Source organism: Myiozetetes cayanensis, unplaced genomic scaffold, assembly GCF_022539395.1.
Source record: "Myiozetetes cayanensis isolate MyiCay16 unplaced genomic scaffold, myiCay2020 scf1, whole genome shotgun sequence".
In the NCBI taxonomy this organism is placed as follows: domain Eukaryota; kingdom Metazoa; phylum Chordata; class Aves; order Passeriformes; family Tyrannidae; genus Myiozetetes; species Myiozetetes cayanensis.
The window spans coordinates 122,631,052-122,653,137 of NW_026086604.1; the positions used below are offsets into that span (position 1 = coordinate 122,631,052).

The 22,086-nt window shown below is 34.9% G+C and overlaps 1 protein-coding gene across 6 annotated transcripts in view; it reads left to right on the forward strand.

Moving 5' to 3' along the window:
• DGKB (diacylglycerol kinase beta) overlaps positions 1-22,086 on the forward strand; it is a 337,929-nt gene that overhangs the window by 88,703 nt on the left and 227,140 nt on the right. For all 6 annotated transcript variants that reach the window (XM_050332620.1, XM_050332627.1, XM_050332611.1 and 3 more), the window contains 6 exons: positions 2,838-2,912; positions 3,432-3,551; positions 13,192-13,309; positions 15,932-16,020; positions 16,101-16,217; positions 20,334-20,432. In XM_050332620.1, the coding sequence (XP_050188577.1) occupies positions 2,838-2,912; positions 3,432-3,551; positions 13,192-13,309; positions 15,932-16,020; positions 16,101-16,217; positions 20,334-20,432 (618 nt within the window). The remainder of the gene's footprint in view (positions 1-2,837; positions 2,913-3,431; positions 3,552-13,191; positions 13,310-15,931; positions 16,021-16,100; positions 16,218-20,333; positions 20,433-22,086) is intronic.

Here is a 22,086-nt window from a genome sequence, read left to right on the forward strand (position 1 = left end):
TTAATCCAAATCAAGTTTATATTTATTCTGAATTATTAGAAGCAGTATAAACTATAGTTGATAAAAAATCAATAATTTAAAAAGTAAATCTTGAGTTTTCTTTTCCAGTAAGCTGCTACTTCTACTACTGTATAAATTTTCCAATGTTGACACTTCTGTCATGGAGTCCTATTCTATAGTCTTCTGATTTTTCATCATATTACTGTAGGGGACACATTAATATCATTCCAAACATTCTATTATACTGCTGGGAGATGTGTATCTCAAAGCACCCTTTGTAAAGATTTCATTAAAAAGAGGAAGTATGAGAGTCACACAGTGAATTTATGTGGAGAGATGTCAGAACTTCCACACTGCTATGAAGAATGGAGGAACGGAGGAACAATGTTAAGGCAAAGTTTTGAAGAGTAGCCTAACCAAGTGTTTGAAGAAAAATCAGAGATATAACAATAATTAAAAAAAAAAAAAAGCTATTTTTTTCTGTTGCCTAACAGAAAGCAGTATTTTATTGGCAGTGAGTTTTGTTTGGTTTTTTTACCCCTTCTTTTTTATCTCCTGGAAGCAAGATAGCACAGAGTGGATTGGTAAAGAAGGGAAGCTGATTCCCATAGTGACAGGGAAATTTTTGCCTGCGGGCCAGTTTATGGTAACACACATACTGGTGGCTGAAATCTTTTCACATATGTCGCAGCTCACCCTGGGATAAGGATGGAGTGATTATCTCTGGCCCTGCCTCTTCCTCTTGTTCTGAGGGCCCTGCTTTCTCTTCATCCCTCACTAAGTGAACTGATTTTTGGCATGGATTTCTTCTGTATAGGGGCAGCTGCTACCAGCACAAGTGTCCTCTGGTTTAGCTGCAGTTTTGACTGGCCACAGTGCCTGTTGGTCCACATTCCTCCTCCTCCCCCAAGGGTACTGTCTAGTATTCAACAGTGTCCAATAAATAGTAACCAGGCACCAGCCCACTGTGTAACTTTGTGCCTCTCTGGAACTGTCACAGCATTTTTCTTTAAAATATTCTACCACTTTATCACAGTCCTGTAGTTGTTCAGGGGTGAACTTCCAGAGCATTGGAACAGAGTAATCCTTTGAAAGCTGGCCCATTTTCTCTCATCTTCAATGCCACTCATGACTCTACTCATCCCCAGGACAGATCTCTGAACAACCTCCCTGCAAATCTCTTTCTTAACTCTAAACATAGTGTGGATCACACTGAGGGAAACTGGCAGACTTAGCAACAAGAACATGTTTTCCTTAACAACCAAAGGGAATTAAAAATTCTGAAATGCAGTTGTAACAGGCCTGAAGGAGGAAAAAGGTGTGAAAAGCTAAAGAAAATCATCCTTCTCCTCTCCCCCCACAGACTTGGTGTGATTCTTAATGGACTCTGAAAGGTAGTGCCTGAGGTATGAGTAGGAAAGCAACACTGAATACACATCCTGAACAGCTCTCGTGGCCTTTGATGTTATGTCATAAACTGATATCCCACAGTACATCAACAAAACAATCCTGATCCTTCTCCCTGCTCAGAAAAATAACATCACAAGGAGCACATGCAGTAATATATATACAGGGTTAGGTACCGCACCCGTATGAACAAACCAAGCAACATTGTGACTGGTGGCTCTGTGCCTAATACAGCAAATGCTTAGATCAAATTTGTTTCCAGCCTGTTCTGGGCAGATCTGTTGTTATCTCAACCCTTCATGCCTCACATTAGGCACCAAATAAGGCTGTTGTGGTTTAGGAATGGTACTCCCCAATTTAGTGCTCCCACTGAGACTCTCCAAACCATAGTGTTGCTCCTCTCCCTCTCTTCCCTCTCTTCCCTCTCTTCCCTCTCCCCCTCCTGTAGCAGAATGGAGAGGAGACTTGGAGACACAAAAGATAAAGATCACAGTTTGAGATAAGAACAATTTACTGGAAACAGCAATTATAAAAGAAAAAAATAGCAATACCAGCAACAATATTAGTAACAAAGGTGTGCAAAAGAGGGAGAGTAAGTTACATCCAAAATGCTCGCCACAGAACCTGACCTGACCTGACTGCAGGCACGCTATCCTGACTGCTCTCTCCAGCTTGGAACTGGCATTACCCAACAACTGCTCCCCTGGCCATATGTACTCAACTAGAAGGAACTCTTTCTCCCCTGTACAGAATCCCTTTCTCCTGCAATGAGTTGAGGTGGTATAGAATAACCTCCATAGGTCCCAGCTATACCTCTCCTCGCTATGGCAAAAATTTATCCTACCCTGGCTGGAACCGAGACAACACGAGAATTCAGAATGCTCCTAGATAAGCATTGGAAATGTTTACAAAACAAAATTGAAAATATGAGTATAGAAAAGCAGTAGTGATACATGATCAAAGGAAATTGCAACACCATAATGGTAAGAAAACTTTCTATTAGTTTATAGCATCCACTTTATGCCTTATTTCCATTGGAAAGCTTTGAATTACACAATGGCTGTCAAAAAATTAGTTTGTTAGAATGCTGGAATGGAAAGATTCTTACAGGATTATATCACAGCATGGACATCAAATAGTAAAAACAGTGCTCAAAAGATAACTAGGAAAGAAGAATCTATGACTACTTTCAATTACTTTAATTGTGGGGATGTATTTCACCTCCCTGAATGCTTTGCAGTCCATGTCTGATGTTTTGCTCATGAAGCAGATTCACCTGAGTGGACAGCTTCCTGTGTAAAGGACATTTCATTAGGAACATTGATGAAACAGTGTCACTGAATTCAATATAGTTGAATTGTAATTTGCTTTCCAGTAGAATTTTTCTTTGTAAAATTGCATTAAATATCATACTTGTCATTCATCTATAGGAGCTGGAAAATATCATTGCTCAAATGATGCATGTTGCAGAATACCTTGAATGGGATATTACCGAACTGAGTCCAGTAAGTATCCATTTATCACAGTTTTTTAATGTTGATAGAGATAGCATTTTTTTGATATTTCGTGTCAACATGTGATTCTGTATGTTAGTAAGATAGAAATAAGAATAGTCTGTGTTCCTCTATGGCACTGTCAATTAGTGCTTTTATGAGTATTTTGCTCATTGAATATAATCTGTGAAACATTCTTGCTACTTTTTTTTCAATGCATGTATTAATTAACTTCTATAATACAGCTGGTTTGTCTCTGAAAATTTCTTAAAAGTAACTCTAAGTACACAGGGAACCCAACTTGGTTTGGGATCTTTAGGTGATAATAAAATGTAAATAGGAATATGACACTTCATTTTCTGAACTGTCCATACTCATTTTACTACAGCTGCCATAAAAATAATATTTCCCTTGCTTTTTATGTGTGGATGAGGAAATTGGAGATCTGCACATATTCTAACAAGAAGTTGCTATATTAGAATATAATAATAAAAAATTAGAATTTATGAGATTTTTCATTAAACTGTGTAGATTCTTCATGAAATGATGGAAGAAATTGACTATGATCATGATGGCACTGTTTCTCTAGAAGAGTGGATCCAAGGAGGAATGACAACCATACCACTCTTGGTTCTCCTTGGGTTAGAGAATGTAAGTATTAAATAACACTGTCAAGTCTCTACTTGCATGTGAGTGTGGACCTCAGGTTAGTTTCTCTAAGGCCTATGTAAAGAATACTTTGCTTTCCTTTTCTTTAGTATGGCTGAATAACATGCAAAGAGCAAAAGTGCATCTCCAAAGGCAGAGTTACCATTAGCATGTTTGAAGCCGCACCAAATGAGTTAGCTCTGGAGCTGGAAGCTGTAAAAAGCTGATTAATTTGTCCTGCTAACAGCACGTTGTTAATTCCTAGCTGTAGTATTATTTGTTAAGAATGTCTTACTGTGCATGTGTATGTTTCAGCTGATTTGGAGCAATGTCTGGTGTTCTCAGCATGGTAGTGGGTTCTGTGGCTGAACCATACTGAGTCACAGAACAATCTGCATTGGAAAGAACTTCTGGACATCTGGTACAGTCTCTTATTAAAGGGAGGGCCACAGATTAAGTTATCCAGGGCCCTGTCAAGCCTAAATAATTCCAGTGAGGCAGATTCCACTGGTCCTGTGGGCAAACTCTCCCTGTGTTAGTTGTTCTTAAGGGAAAGAGCTTTTGTTCTTATGTGCAGAGAGAAATTATTCTGCAGCAATTATTGGCTCTTGTCCTGTCATAATATATACCTGTGAAAATATTCCATCTGTGTAACTACCTTAATAAACTATACTAAGTAGCAATATCAAAGAGAACACTTACACCAAAGGATAGAGTGCTATGAAAAATGAAATTGTGTTCTGTACGTTTACAACTTCACATTAAAGATAATACAGATGTAATATGATTAGTTTTGTACCAGTTAAATACAACTGTTTTAAGACTGGCATGTTGCCAGTGCCACCTGCTGTCCTGTAACTGAGCTAATTTTGAACACATGTATATAAGCATATGTTTCAATGCTTTTCTGTTACTTGAAAGAAAACATTTTTATTGCATCTTTTCTTAATTAATTTTCAGATATTGAGGTGAATAAATAATATTTATTTTCCCCATATAGTCCTATGGCTTCAGCTAAATCTAGACTGCTGCAGTTCCTCTATGGTATTTTATTTAGACAAAGAATGGTCAGATGGAGCCTTTGCATAGGAAAATACGCAACAAACCAGTATATTGAACAGAAGATCTATAAGTTTTGCAAAATCTTAATAACCAAATTACAAGCAAAATACATGAATTTCAGTGTGTTTGGATTACTGTAAATATTAATACCCTAACTCTATATGTGAGACTGAGTAACAAAAATGTTAAATTGCTTCCCTGTCATCAAAGGTATATTTGTCAGGCCCAATTCCATTATTTCCACAGAATTACTATAAACAAAAGGCACCAAAATGCTCTCAAACAGTCAGTATAACAGATAACTAGTAGTCATTTTCAGCACAGATTTTTTGTTTTGTGACAGACATTCTGGGAGTATTTTTCAGTGTCTGCATTTCATTCTTTCTAAATTTGAAACTCCTTCAATTATGGCATAAATTAATGCAGATCCTTCTGTAGAGGTTTGTTTTCATATTTAAGCAAAAGCTATTAGACAGAAGCTCTGTTATCAGACAGAATCTCCTTTTGATTATTTTTACTAGTTATTAGATATTTATCATGCTGCATGTAGCTTTACTATAGAAATAGTAAAAATGCACAAATAGTGATCAAATTTCTATAGCCTGCTATCAGCATGGGCCAGTGTTTTTATCAAGGGTATCCCTAATACTAGTTGCATTTAACAGACATAAATGTACAGTTGTAGAAAAATAGCATGTAAAATATAGTTTTATTATATTTTTGGATCAATACGCATAGTTTATTATTTAATGCTTTTTTAATATTCTACTTTACTGTGAATCAAATTCATTACCTCCATATGAGCTAATTTGCTAGTCATTTACTAATGATTCACTAGGATATGATGCCACCCTTTAAAAGGGCTCCCATTTTTCTTTTGATGTTTAAAACTACTGAATTTTTTACCATTTGCAAAATATGTAGAGAAAAGCAAAATTTTTATATTTTTCATCAAACAAGCAGAAATTTACTCCTTCTGTTTGTATGCAGTTCTAAATGATCAAATCAAACCGTATTTTAGGACACTGAAAAGTGAAATCAATAAAGTTAAAATTCTAATGCCTGTCCATCATTATTTTGTGTAAACTGATAGCATGATTTTAATCATTTTAGAGCATCTAATGTATTACCCAAGCACTTCATTCCAGTGCATCATTCCCATTAGTGGGATGCTGTCATTTTTTTTACATGCTGTTGTTAAATTTTGCAAACCTAGCTTCCCACGGCTCTGCTTTTTTTGACTGTCTTTCTCCTTTTAGTTATGATAATAAAAAGTTAGATAAGAATCTTTTGAATTTATTAATCAAATAATAAAGCAGTTATATCTTCAAGTTTTCATCAAGCTGATTAGTATGTGAAAATAAGGGGCATAGCCTAGTGGCTTATGCTGCTTAGACATGTCCAGGTAATTCTCACATATTGAAAGTAAGAGAAAAACACTCCAACAAAAACAACAAAACCACACAAAATCAAGCAAGCAAAACCAAACAAATATCCCCCCCAAACCAAACAAAAAAATTGTAAGAACCCAAAACCCACCAAGCAAATCTGCCACCTTCTTTTACCTTTAGTTGAGTATGCTTTGGTTCTTGCTGAACACAGCAACAACAAAATTTTAAATCCAAGATATCAATTCCACAGCTGGTCTAGTATGATAGTGACAAAGAATTGTCACTGTAGTTTATTTAAATAAATTATGACGCCAGTGAAATGTTTAATTTGTTTTGGGTTGGGGTCCATTAACACTGTAATATACTTCACTCTTGTACCGGGCTTGTATGAATAACAAAAAATTCTCAGCTGGTGTAATTTGTTATGCTAATATCAGTGAAGCTATGATAATTTATTTCAGCTGCAGATTCGTCACGGTACCTTCAGCTACACTGTTTCTACTTAATCCTTGGTTTCCTTTAATAGCTATACAGAAAGGTCAGGTATCATAAAAGTTCTATATTACATTTAAAGCCTTTCAATCAGTTTTTATTATGTAGTGTATTAGGTGATTTAGTTACAATAATTGAAAAAAAAGAGGATCATTTAAGTAAAGTGAAGTATGGAACTATATTATATAAAAATAAAAGAATAAACAAGTTAGTGTTTATGAACAGCAGTGTTGAGATAACCTAATCTCTCACAGGTTTGTGGTCTTTGTCCTCTGACCTCAACAGTCATCCCAATATATATAAGGATAACATTAGGTTATTGCTAGAAGTATTAGGTAGCCACCTGTTAGCATGTCAAAGGAGTAACAAGGAAATCTGCCTGATTTCCCTTCTGCACGTGCACACTCTCTCTCTCTATTTCTTCCTTACCCACCCCCCCTGCTTATTCCTAGACTTTCATGACATTTCGAGTGCCCTTTCAAATTTCTTTGAGATTACTAAACTAATTTCTAAGTTGCTGGCACAGTTTAGAGTCAGAGAGATAAAGGGACAAAGACCATAGAAAGGTCTCATTTCCCTAGGAAATCAGCCTAAATACCCAGTTTGCTTTATCCTTCTGGGTTTTATCCTCTGTTTCCTCCTAAGATTTGATTTTGAAGTTGCTGTGAAGGCAGAATTCATAAATACTGAGTTTTATCTCTGAAAATGTTGCAGAATAGAAGCAATGTATTCGAATTTTTGTGCTTTACAAGACAACTGATCTGCTAAACAAAACAATTTTGGATAAGGAATTTAAATAAGAACTTAATTAGTTTCTCTTTTATAGGGGTTCTGTGCTACACATACTATTTGGCTATTTCTTTTAGAAGAGAAGACCTTGGTATTGTTTACATGTATAATCCATTTGCACTTGGATGACTATCCTTTTTCCAATTTGAGGTGGCTGAATGTGTTCTGTGCAGAACCTACCGAAACATTTGTTGTTAAGACCCATAATTCTTAATCTGATGTTTAGTTGTTCAAGTTTTGTGGATTTTTTTTCACGCAATTCTCTCATGTAAAATGAGAATTTCTTGAATAAAAAGAAAATTCTAACTGTAGAAGAAATAGTTATCTGTGTGGTATAATTTTTAATAAGTGTATGAGGTAGAGTTTTTTGCCTAGGATCACACTTGATTCTTCAATTTTCACAATCCTCACCAACTTTCCTAATTTATTTTTGCATCTTAAGGGAATAGTTTGTCTCCCATCCAAACACAGATTTGAACAGAGATATCCCTGCAGTACTCCTGGTTGGTAATTGCACTTTTGGGAAGTGGCCTATTGCACCCTAGTGACTACTAGGCTATTTATTCTACTTGTCTACAGTAGAAACCTTCAGTTTCTGACCTTTTTATTTCATTCTGCATTAATTTTAGATTAACATTGTAAGTGAAGGTGAAGAGTTACACTATTGACTCTCCTAGCATTGCTTAGAATTTCCTTTGTAATCTGAGCCTCTCATCTACAGGTTTGGCCAGCCATTTGCATTGTGCTCTGCTCCTTGGTAGGAGTTCTTCAATTGTACAGTATTATTCTGCCCTGTTAGGATAAAAACACTTGGTTTCTTTTGTAAGGTATGGAAGATATTTTGGTCCCACTCCTCCTGTAACAGATCATTACTACCACCTCTGTCAGTGATTGTACAAAACATAGGTATAAAATGCAAGTTCTTAAGTGCTGGAGTTTAAAGAAATCTCGTGTTTTAGGAAATGTTTTTACTTCCTCTCCATTGGCCACTAGATGTCAGGGTTGCACTGTACCTGGTACTGTACAGTTGCTGAAAAGCTACCTTAAGGTGAGAGAGAAATTGAACAACAAGTAAATGCTTCCTAAAGTTATCAATAATCTGTAATCAGGGTGATATGCCTTTCTTTTAAGTCACCATTTATAATTTTCAACCCAGTTCACCTTTTAAATCAAGGTAGATTTCAATGTGACCAACATTTATGTTTTATTGTGAGTATGCTTCAATTAAATAATAAGAAAATACTCCTACAATTTTATTTTGGATCCTCAAGCTGCAAATATTATGTGATTGCACTCAAATAATTTAAAAAGAAAAATTTTATTTTTTTTTATTATTAAATATGGGATGGAATACTCGAGTGTGAGTCCACACTTGGGAAATACTGCTTCTTACATCCATATTACATTATTGCCTTACTATTTGAGCTCTGCATATGTTAAAGTGGAACCAAACTGGAGATGTGCAAACGTTTGCAAGTCTTGAGTTGGATCTGTTGTATTGTGAGTAGACCCTCCTAGCCTGGGCAGACTGCTGGGCAGTTTCACAGACTTCTATTTTGTTCAGTGAGGAAGGAAGGTGATATGGCCTTTTGTTGTCCTGAGAGACATAGATTCTCTAAGTCCTGTCTGAACTACGGCAGGTGACTTGTCTAAAAGGCTGAAGTGCCGATGCACTATATGCTATTTCCATACGTACGGAGGGCAAACTCAAGCCTTGCTAGAAGCTGAAGCTCACCTGATTTGTGCCAACTCCTTCCTACCTGGAAGCAGATTCCCCCGAAGTGATAAGGGGAGCTGTTTTACCGGTGTCATTTCATGGCATCGCCAGCAGAGACCGCGATGTTAATGCTTGTGAGACTTCGGCGGCAGGAGCTGCTAAAAAAGTGCTCCTCTCTTTTCTTGACGGCGCTGCCGACTTTTATGCTGTGCTAGCTCCCACTTGCGTGCAGCAACTTTGCAAATGCCTTTTCTTACTACAGTCTCGCTTTTCCTTTTGTCTTTAGTTTTATAGAACCCCAGGAAAAGCAAAAGCAACTAACCTGTTCTGTTTATAAGGTGTAAAATAAATGGTATTTCATTCAGTTATATAAATTTACCCTTATGTACAATTTAATTTCTGCAGCATTAGAGTCTCTTCAGATGATAGATGGGGTCAGGGAAACTTCATGCTTTGGCTTTTTATGAAGCTTTTTTAAACGGTTTTTCCTCTAGTGAGAAAATTTTATTACTGGATCAGTGCATGGATGAAGGCTGTGGAAGTTTTTTGTTTTATTTTGCTTTCTCCAAAACACATGCACAAAGTATATCAGAAATTAGAAGTGAGGAGCCCTCCCAAATTGGATATTTCTTGAATGAGATTACTCCCTCTCCAGCTGAACCAGAAGAGACTTAAAACCCCCTCTACCCAAAACAAATCGAATGAAATGAAACCTGATATTAATTCTTTGCTGAAAGCCAACCAAAGGAGTATAGAACATAACTGCACTTGTAATAAAAGGAGATGCTGCATAGTTTAGTGGACACTCTTCTCATCTTCCCACTGGCTGAACAGTACCCAAAGATCAGTCATAAAATTGTCGTGAAAAAGTCATGTAAATAAATTTAAATATATTTTTTAAATGAATGGAAGCAAAATAACAGGCAGGGAAAGAATAACAGCTACTCAGTAACATCCTTCTCACTTGGATGCTTGTTACTGACTTCTCACAGAAAAGACTGAGCATGCTGCTATTACAGACACACTATAGCTGTTTTAAGACATGTTTGCTAGGATCAAAATTTATCAGTGATTTCATTACCTTTTTTAAGTCTCAAAATCTTGAATTTCGTGCTTGAAACCTGAAGATCACTTTGACTGCCTTTATCTACAAATATCTAAAAAGCTGAAGTAAGTTAATATTAAAAACCAGATTAGGGATGTGTAGCTGAATTCTGTGACAGCATGAAATTTTCCACTAATTCTAAGGCTGACTCTTTTACGGTTGACTTGCTTTTTAAGGTCAGGTTGTTTCGGCAGTCAAATCCATGGTAGGAGGGTCAGGACCATAAGTTAAGAGAACTGTTGTTAACAAAATAAATGTTACTATTGTCATTATGTGTTAAAGTCTGTGTATGACATATGGAGGCTTGATTTTCAGTGATATGTATAATGAAGTGAGGAAGAGATTTTTACTGTACCTGCCCTGCTTTGAGTTCTTCTCAGTGTCTATTTGTTTTTAAATTCTTCCCCAGGATATGGATGCAAAATGAGTTAATGTCAGTAAATGCACTGATGTGTCAGAATTGTGGATTTTATTCATACTTAAAGACTTGCACTGAAGGGGCTTTATTTCGTATTATATCTCTTTTTTTCCCTTGGCAGTGTTTTAAAAAGTTATGTGCATGCATAATCATACGCAGCATTTTATTGCTTATTTTTGGCAGTGCACAAGAGCAAAAATTTAATTTGCTCTTTTCCAAAAGTGCATTGTGTTTATGTAATGGATTTGCATCAGTTGCAGTCTGTAACACAGCTAAGTGTTTTAATTGGCAGAACACCCACATCAAGACTTGTTTGTTTTTCTGATAAGGAAAATGCCAGCTAAGTTAGACCATATGTTCTATTCAAATAAGAAGTGGCATATTCACATATAATGGTCATTCTTTAAAAATAAAATTAAAATGAAAAAGTAACACAGACTGATGTAGAAGAGGGGCAAGTTTAGGCATAAGTATGAATTTCTCTTAATTTTCACAAACAGCAAGTATTTTGCTAAGGAGCGCTGGTCAGCTTACATTTTAAGTGCTTGTGGTTTATGACTGTAGCTGTTGATGAGTGATGTTAAAATCAAAGTGTACATTGTTTGCTGCTTTTTCTCAGAAGGATTTAGATGGTCTTTATTGTCTACTTTCAGAAGACTTGAAACTCATATACTATATTGTAGTTTAACAATACTTTAAAAACGTGTGGAATATGATAGTAAGATGGGAAGTAAAATAAAAGTTAGAGAGCTCCATGTAATGAAATACATCCTCTTCAGCTGCCAGTCATGAAGGAGCTTGACAGGCTTCTAGTGCTTCACAGCTGCAGAATCTATTTCTGCTTCTTCAGGGGAAATTGGAAAACTTCCACACTTTTTGCCAGCCTGAGAATCCCACATTAGGCATCTGCTGTGCTTTTTCTGCAGAAAGGGGACCCTGACATTGCCCAGCTGTCAGAGATGGCATTTGAACTCCTGCTGATAATATTGGGGGAGCTCCACTTAGGCTCTGATCCTGATATCTCACTAGAGAAAAAAGTACTTCGACTGACTTCAGTTCCTTTTGTTTCTAGGTAATTTGCAGGAAATATTCAAAGCGACATGTTTCGACTTATACCTGGCTCTGAACGAAACATTCTTAATTTCTTAGAGTGTTGATTTTCCTTCAGGATTTATTTTCCTTTTGCCCACAAGGATGAAGAAGTCGTCATCATATTTGACTTGTCACAGCTAACTCCTAGAACAGAACAATACTGATTTTAAGGACATGACTTGTATAGTATATGCTAATATAGGAAAAACTGAATTTTTATAAAAATTTATGCCCACTGACTTACATTAACTGTTCTTATCGGTAAAAACCATTGTAGTATTGAAAATCTAGTCAGAAATATTGTATATACATGATAACAAGAAATAGTAGTAGTAGTAGTAGTAGTTGGATGTGAGAAATCAGAAACTGGATAAGACCCAGCTGTTGATGTGGTTTCTGAGAAACAGAGATTAGTGTGACTCCCTTTAGCTGTGTGACACTTTCTTTCTGGTAATGACATGACCAAAAAGACTATAGAGCTTCAGCAACACACGATGAAGCATCAAACTACTGCATTCCCTTTCCAGCTGATAGACAGTAACTGCTATTATTCCACTGGATGTTATATTTGTTAAAAAATAAATAAAAATTTTAAAAATTTCATGATATTGCATTAGGTTAATGTAATTATTTTTTTTTAAAATCAAAATCTCTGATGATTAAAAAAAGAAAAGCCTCATGGTCAGACTTGCGAAGAAGCCAGGAATTTAGACAATTAATTTAACATCTGTATCAAATGCACATCATTTTTTAAACCATCAAATAACAGTGAGATCTCAGAATGATTCCATTAAGAAGGAAGAGGAGAATCATGTGACAGCTTACTTTCATAAATATAAATGATTTGATAATATTTTAGTGGTTCACATAAGTTACAGTGGGCCCCTAAGTTGTAAGTGCTGATCAGTTGATCAATTTATTCATGCAAGATTTGAGTATAGTGCTACAGCTGATTGAAGAATGTGGACGTAAAAGCAAGGAATTCTATTTTTGGAGAAGAGGTCCAGGATGCAAATCTCACCCTTAAATAGGTGGGTTTTGATAGATTATTGGCTGCATAGAATAACATAAATTAAAGCTGGCAATAGTTATTGTGGTGTAGTTAGTTTTCCTGTTTCACATATGTTGGTATATGTTCCTAATTCTAAGAGTCATTAAGAATATTATGCAGTTTTAAAAAACTCTTTCTATTCTTTATTTTGGTGAGTTTTCTCTTCCAACCTGCAGCACCTTTATTTTTAGGATTAGTCTAGAACAAATTTTATTTTTAATACTAACTGTAATCTAATATCAGCCTAGATATATTGATAGAATTGTTTTTCAGTGGTGACAGCAGCCTGGTGGTTTTTTTGAGTTGTTTTTGAAACACATGGATGTCCATGAACTTCTGAAGAATTTTTTTATTATATCATTGCCTGTGTATTTAGAATGATTATGCTGTGATCTGGTGCAGACTATTAAATGAAGTAACAGCTTGTCTTTTACGTTCTTGAGTCAATCTCCAATTTTTATTGGCACTTATATATTTCATTGTTTATTTTATTAAGTGAAATCTGTTTCTTTTATGTCCTGTGCAGAATGTGAAAGATGATGGGCAGCATGTATGGAGATTGAAACACTTTAACAAGCCTGCCTACTGTAATCTTTGTTTGAATATGCTAATCGGAGTAGGCAAGCAAGGTCTCTGCTGTTCTTGTGAGTATAAGCATTTCGGTGTCCATTTGTATAAATGTCTATTCCTAGAAATGTTGCTCTTGCTGCATAACAAAGAACTAGTAGCTTCCCAGTACAAAACCATTGCTAGCACAGTAGTGTCGCCCTCTTTTCGTCTATGCTTAAGCACTCAAGGTTCTTTTTTTTAATTTTTCAGCTTATTTGACTTTTAAATGTGTTGTTTGAGGGAGTTTTCTGTTTTATAAGAGTTATCATTGTTAGTTCCCTTTGGAGTCTGCCACTTTTTTTTTTTCTTTTTAATTCTTGAGGCGTTTTTTATTTTCTGTTAGCAAGTATCATGCTTAAGTTTCAGTCCTATAGTTTTGTCATTCCTCTTTTGTTCTTGTTAATAATCATACATATTCTTTAAGAGGTATGTTGAAAAACATCTAAGTCCCATGTTTGTTGATTCAAATTTTGCACAGAATTCTTGTTCTGTTAATTGTGAAGATCAAAATCCCAGTTTCCCAGAAATAAAGTTTCCATAACAGTTCTAAAGTTTTGCATAGTTACATGATTTGTATTCATTAATCTCAATCCACATATTTACTGAATATACATTTCAAGATAAAGGAACACAGAAAATCTACTGCATCTAATTTGACCTTCTTTAGAGTGTAAGGTGCAGTCACTGGCATTCAGTTCTTTGAGTTGTATCTATCTGTGTCCTAATAATCTGTGTTTGACCAGCTCATAAACTGTATCTTGAGAAACCAAGGCTTTATGAAAGATACCTTGTCTCCGTTTGAATGTTTCAAGAGATGGATGATCCATATCTTTCTTTTGTGGTGTGTTCCCATGATTAATCATCTTTTTTTTAAGACCTATTTTCTGATTTGAATATATCTTGTAGATGATTCCAATGATTGGTTCGTGTTATGCCCTGCGCCTTTAGATTAATGAGTTCTTTAGTACCCACTGTATTCTTCTCAGGATGGTACCAAGTCACCTTTCAGTGTTCTTTTTGGTGAATTAATCAGTTTCTTAGTGTAATTTACTTTCTCCATTTTTGGTGTGAAAGATAGCCCATCACAGATGATCAGGACCTCTCTGCCTGTATAATTCTATCAGTTTAATTTGAGATTGGTGACAGTTTTGAATCGACCATTTCTTCTGTGGGACAGAGATCTCTTTAAAACATAATTCGGATGTAAATCCTTGTATGTATTTTCACATCATATAATTTCACTCACGTTACTATGAAATGAGAGAGATACATTTTTTTAAATTCGAACAAATAGAAATTGCATAACTTCAGGTTATTAAATGCTTATGACAGTAACTAGAATATATATATATAAAATGCTGATCTGACTATTAGATCTTGAAATGTTATATTCTTTAATATTCTTTTATAACAGACTGATGTTTTTTCTGCTGCAGTGGACCTCTTTAGAATATATTTCTTACTGTGCTTGGCATTTATTTGGTGAGAACAGTGGTCTCAAAGTATCTGAAGAACATCCATATGCTCCTTTCAGTTACTTCACGTAGGAAGAGGCATGAGTCTACTTAAAAAACTATTTCAGTATTTCCTTGTCTCGCTAAGCTTTTTATTCAATATATTTTCAAAGCATTGCTATAGATTTCATTATTTGCATTTTAGATTGTGTGGGAGGAAAAAAAAAAGAAGGGGAACCGTAGGGGGCCTCACCATCCCTCCATGGTCCAATCAACAATGTTACTCCCTGCAGTTTGTCTGATTAATGGCTGCGCCTCCCACTGGGTTTGTGTAATAGGTGCAAGCAAGGTGTTTAGAAGTACTTTGTGCTTAATTGCTCTCGAGGTCAAAAGCGTGAGACATGTACCGTGCAGGGAGAAATTCATTCTCAGTTTTTAATAGTTGACTCTCCTTAATGCAGGCATAAGCTATAGCATTATTTCCTTATCTTGGCACAGTTGTATCATTGAAGTCAAGAAAGATTTGAATTGTATTGTGATATTTGTATATTTTCCAAATGGAGCTAGTGTGATCTGGTCACTACAGACCTAGTCATCCGTAGCAGCTACCTAAAGGTGAAGTGGAGGGTTTAGGGGAAAAGAAAAAAAAAAAAGACTTCTCAGGAGTTGGTATTTTGGAAAATAAGAGTTAAAGTAGTTAAAGAAATGGTGGTTACATGGCATGCACAAAAACAATTGCTGTTTGAAAATGGATTAATCAGCCATTTAATATTTATAAATCAATAGAAGGAATAACATAAATTAATTGGGTTTTATTTTTATGCTTGCCAGCTGCTCTTATGCCTATAGTTCGTAAAATATAGATTTCTTCCTACTAGCAAATGACACCATTTGGCAGTCATCAATTTGTCTTTAATATTTTTGTCATTTGGGAATTATTGTGGAAAAATTTAGCAATCTCTGATTTAATTAAGCATTTCCTGTTATGCAATGATAGTGCATTCTTGGATTTCTTACTTGCATAATATTTCCTGTTCTAATTGGCCTTTTGTATTCCATGGAAAAAGCAGTCTACTTTGAGTTTTCATTGACTGATTGGATTGATTATTCAGAGATGGCATGCTGGTAATGTTATTTGTTCCATAGAAATGTAGTCAGAAACACCATTGCCTCAACATCTATTAATGTGTTTCTGTTTTTCAGTTTGCAAGTATACAGTCCATGAACGCTGTGTCTCCAGAGCTCCCGCATCTTGCATCAAAACATACGTGAAGTCTAAAAAGAATGCTGAAGTAAGTTTGAGGTAGCGTTAACTTTGCCATGTACCTGTTAATTTAGTAACTCTGTGTATATTCGCATTTTTCTTTTGCAGGTAATGCACCATTTCTGGGTAGAAGGCAACTGTCCAACAAAATGTGATAAGTGTCACAAAACTATAAAATGTTACCAAGGCTTGACTGGACTTCACTGTGTTTGGTGTCAGATCACAGTGAGTATACTATAGTAAAACCTTTACCATGGGTAAAACCTTCAGCATGGGTTAGAGAGATAAAAATCATAGAATATCTTTCTAAGCCTAATAATTTGAAAGGTCTATTCAAATTTGTCATCAGCAATGGCTAATGTGTGTTTAAGGGATGATATATACAGAATATTCTTAGGACTCCTTAATTGTGGCAAGCCAATACTCTTAAAGATGTGCTTTGCTTCATGATAATATCCAAATGAAAATACTCTAAAGAGCAGAACTCCCAATCTACACTACAGAAAGATTACGAAAGAGTTTTCAGTACCAGGGAAAATCAAGGTCACTGTGACACTAGGGCAAAATCCTAATTTGTGGTGTACTGACGGGCAAATGAAATTGAGGATATCTGGTAGTTCCCCAAGTGTTGGGGAACAATGGCAGAGACATGTTGATAATATACTAACCTGTGCACCAAGTCTAATATATACAACTTTTGTGCACTCCTTATTCAGCAGGAACCAATAACTGAAACTAATGACATTCAGGGAACACTGCCCTTATAAGTGAGATCTTCATGCTAGAAGGAGCAATGCCAGTATTTCTGTTTCTAGCCTGGGCAGGATTTAAATCTAAATGGGGAGAGATTCAGCCTTCTTCATGGGGTTTTGCTGGGTTTGCTGATATCATTACTATTATTGTTATTGTTATGGAACAGCAGTTGTTTGTTCAGTGCTTTAAATAACAATATGAGACTGAGGCATTTGTGAATGTTTGTTTTCAACATACAAGTTAGGATGTTTTATGACATATTTTCTTAACACAAGAATACAAAATATGAAACATCATCAAAGAAAATAGATCCAGGATACTTTCAGTGATAAGCTGTTATGATTACTTAAAACCCAATATTTTAGAAGAAAGCAAATATGTAGTCCAGATTGCTGTCAAAATTTGGATAATTTATGTAGAGAATAAAACACCCAATCCAACATTTTTTGCATGCAGATAATTAAATTTAGGCAATGGCTATATGTGTTTAACAAGACAAATAAGAGTGTTCTGCTCTCTGTATAGAAGTGTTTACATCTGTATGATATGTGTATGTCATTCAAGAAATACATATTATGCAAGGCTCCCTTTTAAAGTCAAAGGAATTTTCAAATTCTGTATCTCCTCAATGGAAATTATTTTCCCATTATTTCATGTGAATCCAGACCAGATTTGAAAAGGGTTTTTACTCCTTGAAGATGAACGTCAAGATTTAGAGGATTTTCATAAGAACTGTTATTCACTGAAGAAATACTGAAGAATTATTTATAATTGAAATCACTGTAAAGGAAAGGAAGAGGCTAAATACTTTTTAAAATATCCTAAGTGCTTGTATGCATATTTAAATGCCTAAATGTCTGTCAAAATTCCAGTTAAAAATGAGTTTTTGTTTTTTGACAGCCAAAATTGAAAATCTTGGCATTGAGGTTTAAAATTTTGCAACTGTACTTCCATCAGTAATTTAAAGATTTTTTTCCTAAAATTAAATTTTATTTCAAAAATAATTTTATTAATATTTTTATTTAATTTTTATACCTTCAGAAGTAAATTAGACACATAAGTGAAGTCTGTGTATTTTTAAATACTTGAAATTACTCCTATTCACTTTGCTTGCAATTCTTTGTATTTGATATGTTCTATTGCAATAGCTCTATTTTCTAATAGAAATGGTTTTATTACAGAAAAAAGGTATTCTAAATTTTTTTATCAGATGCATGATTTTTGAATGGATATTCTGAAGTTATGTAGTTGTCGTCGCTTCCTTCACACGTTTTCAACTCCTCGTACCACACATTTATGACTTGTAATCTAAGAGGATGCTAGCTATTACACAGCTAATTCTGAGCCTCTTTCATGCATTTTAAGTTTCTGTCCTTACAGCTTAATGGGGTCACTTCTGATGTCGCATAACTGGATCAAGTCCCAAAATTTAGAGCTGTTTTTCACTAAGGAGGCTTGCTATACGGAGTTCTCAGCCAAACCCCTGATCCCTCTCCCATGCACTCTGTAGTTACCTACCAGTGTCATGTAAATGGGTTTTTTTCCCCTCATTTTGTCTCCAGCAAATACATTTTTTCCTACTTTGCAAGCTTGTGAGAGATGTAAAATTCTACAGGATCTAGATGTGGGGAAAATGTTTTTAAAACCTGCTAAAACATTTTTTTGAGAAGAGATGCATATTATTTTTTTCATTGTGCAAAGTGTTATTTTCATTAAAGCTACATATCTTCTACCATTTTTGTTATCTGCTATGTGCCAATTCTGTTGTCAAAGATCAGCAGAGACTAATAAGAAGATTAAGCTATTTTTTCATGGATAAGTTTGCGTGCCACCGAGTAGCAAAGCTGCTAATTACCACTGAATGTGTGAAGATACTTTTATTTGATGTAATGTGGCCTGGTGTGCATTAATTATGGTACAAGTAGCCTCACCACTTAGGCAGAGAATTAGCATGACAAATGATTTAGATTAGAGGGCTACCAAAATACTCTCACAATAAGGTTTTAATGCTCAGAGTAAATCGAAACTTGTTAGACTTTTATTTTCTGTTGCTAAGTAACTGCCTAAAAAGGTAACTTTGCAGTATAAATGAATATGGGCAATGCTAATATTAGATACCGTTCAGTTCAAAATTCAGAAATGTTATGTCAGCATTAACTGTACCAGATAACTCAATGAACACCATGTTACAGGTAAAGTTTATGTACATCAGCAATTTGTATAATTTCATTGTAATTTTAATAGAGTTCATATAAGTTAAATTGTGTAAGGGAAAATGAATCAGTCATTGGAAAAATGTGGTTTACAGATACAGATATTGAACTACAGATTTTTTAACAGATATTGAACCTGTTGAACTAATGTTGGATGCTACCTATGATACTAGTTAAATAATTTGTTGATAAGATTTTTACTTTACAGCTCCTGGTATTTATTAACCTGATTATTTTTATTTACTGCAAATATACCTATCTCCTCAAAAATAATAAACAGTATGGGAAATGGATGTTACCTGAAGACCTAAATGCACAGTTTATTAAATCAGTGTAGAAATAGAAACACAGAATAATTTGGGTTTGACAAGACCTTAAAGATCATCAAGTCCAAAATAATAAACTTTCACAAATATTTCACAATATTAGGTTGATTTCCTTCTGACTATCTCTAATGATATTGCAAAGTATAAGAATTAAATGCGAATGCTTTGCATGATCCAAGCACACAAATGACTTTGTACTCTGTGGCTGGGTATTTAGAGACATTTGAATTGAGTTAAATTCTAAATTATCAACAAGAACTCTTGATTGCTAATGCAAAGTATTTCTATAAGTTTATCATTACTTGTTGCCATTTTTTGCTGATATTAAATACATAGGGTTCCCTTCAACCTTTGTAGCAATACAGAAATAAACCAATGCTCTTTCAGTCAGCAGATCTGAGGATATTCTTGTCATGTTTTTGGAGTAGAACTCTTGTCATTGCTTTCAAGACAACTGGATGAATGCTAAGATTAAAATGAATGCCAAATTAGAAAAAGGAAGAGTAATTCAGGTTGTTCAGCAGTGGGTGGAAGTCTGAACATTGATTCCATCCAGACCAAAATTTACCCAATGCAGCTTAAAGCTCTTAGATATTTCTATGTTATTCTCTCATAATTGAATGGGTAGTGACTATCAGCTTCAGGTAGGAAACAGAGTTGTATCAAAGGCTGCCTTGAATTACTTACTAGTAATAGAACAGAAGTTCCTGGCTCAGTGCAAGAAGTTCTCTTCTGAAATGAAGGTTTTGATCACCAATAACACTATGCTGATGTTACTGTACTGCCATGCCACGTTCTCACTTTGTGTGCTGATCCACACATACAATTTCCAAACTGGAAAATACCTTAATCCGCCATTCCTTACTTCAATGTAAATTCACTGGTTTTGTCAATCCTAGGAGAATTTCCACTGCAGTATGTTTCGTTTTCCTTCCAGTACTTCAGTAATAATTAGCTTAATGAAACTCACCCTGTTCTAGTATGCCCATTTTTTTACATGAGAAGTGTAAAAGGTTTAAGCTGAATCTTCATTTTCTGTCTTCCTGTAGTTGCATAACAAGTGTGCTTCACATCTGAAACCTGAATGTGACTGTGGACCTTTGAAGGACCATATTTTACCACCCACATCAATCTGCCCAGTAGTATTGGTGAGTTGTCCTTACGTGTATTTCAGATGTAATCCCCTCTCATATTCAGCATTAAAAATATGCTGGGACTGTCTGCCAGGTGTTTGTTACATTCACAGGACTATGTGAACCTTAAACACAATGTGTAATCCTGGCTGATGCGTTTGTAGGCATTAGCATGTTTTACCCTCTGCATATTGCATTTTCCTTCATGTGAGAATGAATTTTCTGTAGGGCATATTATGACTGAAGCTGACTCAGGTTTTATCACTTATTCAGACTGTACTTACCAGAAACTGTATAGGCAGAACACTTCTACATTTTACATCTTTTATAGATCCACCTTCCCAGAATAATGAAGTTATTCTTATGAGCCGTTTTTGCTTGGGATGCATATTGCATATCTGCAATGCTGAGGTCTCTGATCTAAGCCGGAGGTTACCTAGAATGATGACACTGGTCTTGCAGTAAGCTATGCATCAATATTATGGTATATTTTATTCTGCAATCGTGGACAGTAAATTTCTCTGTCCACAAAAACAATAACTCAATTCAATGAAAATAAAAATGCTATGTGTAGGTTGTATAGAAAAGAGCTGACCATTGTATCATTAAAAAAGAGCTTGAGAATTAACTTATGTACTCACATACTTAATTGGATATTTTATGCTGATAAAAATCAATAACAGATGAGTGGTCCTCTTTAAATATATTTCATAATAAGAGTAAGAAATGCTTGAACTTAAGAGAGAATAATTTATTGTGGGGAGGAAAACCAAGAAAATATACCTCCTAATCTTAAAGCAGTTTCTAGGAACAATAATATTTGAACCTATTGTAAATTAATTATTTTCTAATAAATCCTTTTGGCTGTTTATAATCTGCAAAGGAATGGATGCTAGACTTTGGCCCTCTACTTGCATAAACTAGGATTATTCCATTGCTCTCAGTGAAGGTAAAGCAATGGAAACCTGGTTTTAATATTTACAAAATATTTTTTAATATTTTTTTAAAGTCATAAGAGCAGTTTTGTAGTTTGTATCATATTTTGGTATCATCTGGACAAGTTCTGATTAATAATTGTAAAATATCGTTTTAAGTTTGTTGGATGATTACATTCTACAATACATTATTTAATTTTCAGGATTTTAGGTCATACTTTAAAAGTCAGCATTTGGAATTCATGATTTTGTTATTGGGCTGTTTTCATTTTAATGTTATTTATCATTTGCCATTGTTATAAATGGAATAAACCTCAGCATGAAATTTCATCCTCAATTAAATTGGTGTAACTCCATTTTCTTTTCAGGAGAGGAAGAGGAATAGAGGAATTAAGATTTTTATTCCACAATTGGAGTTTAGTTAAGTTGTTTAGAGGATATGTAAAACCACTCTAGAGTCAAATCACCCTTGTTTTATCTCCATATTTTGAAGGCATAAGCAGAAGTAAATATGTTTTCCTGTATCAGAATCATATTACTAACAACATAGCACAAGACATGTATTTCAGCACAATGTATATTGTTAGGAATGGAAAATGTATTTTACTGTGATTTAAGAGTGACTTAAAAATTTTGTAGCGTATTTGTTTATCTAACAGTTTCTTACAAAAAAGCATTACAAACCTGAGTTTACGTTTGCTGCAAATAATATCTCAGTGATCTAGGTAATAGGA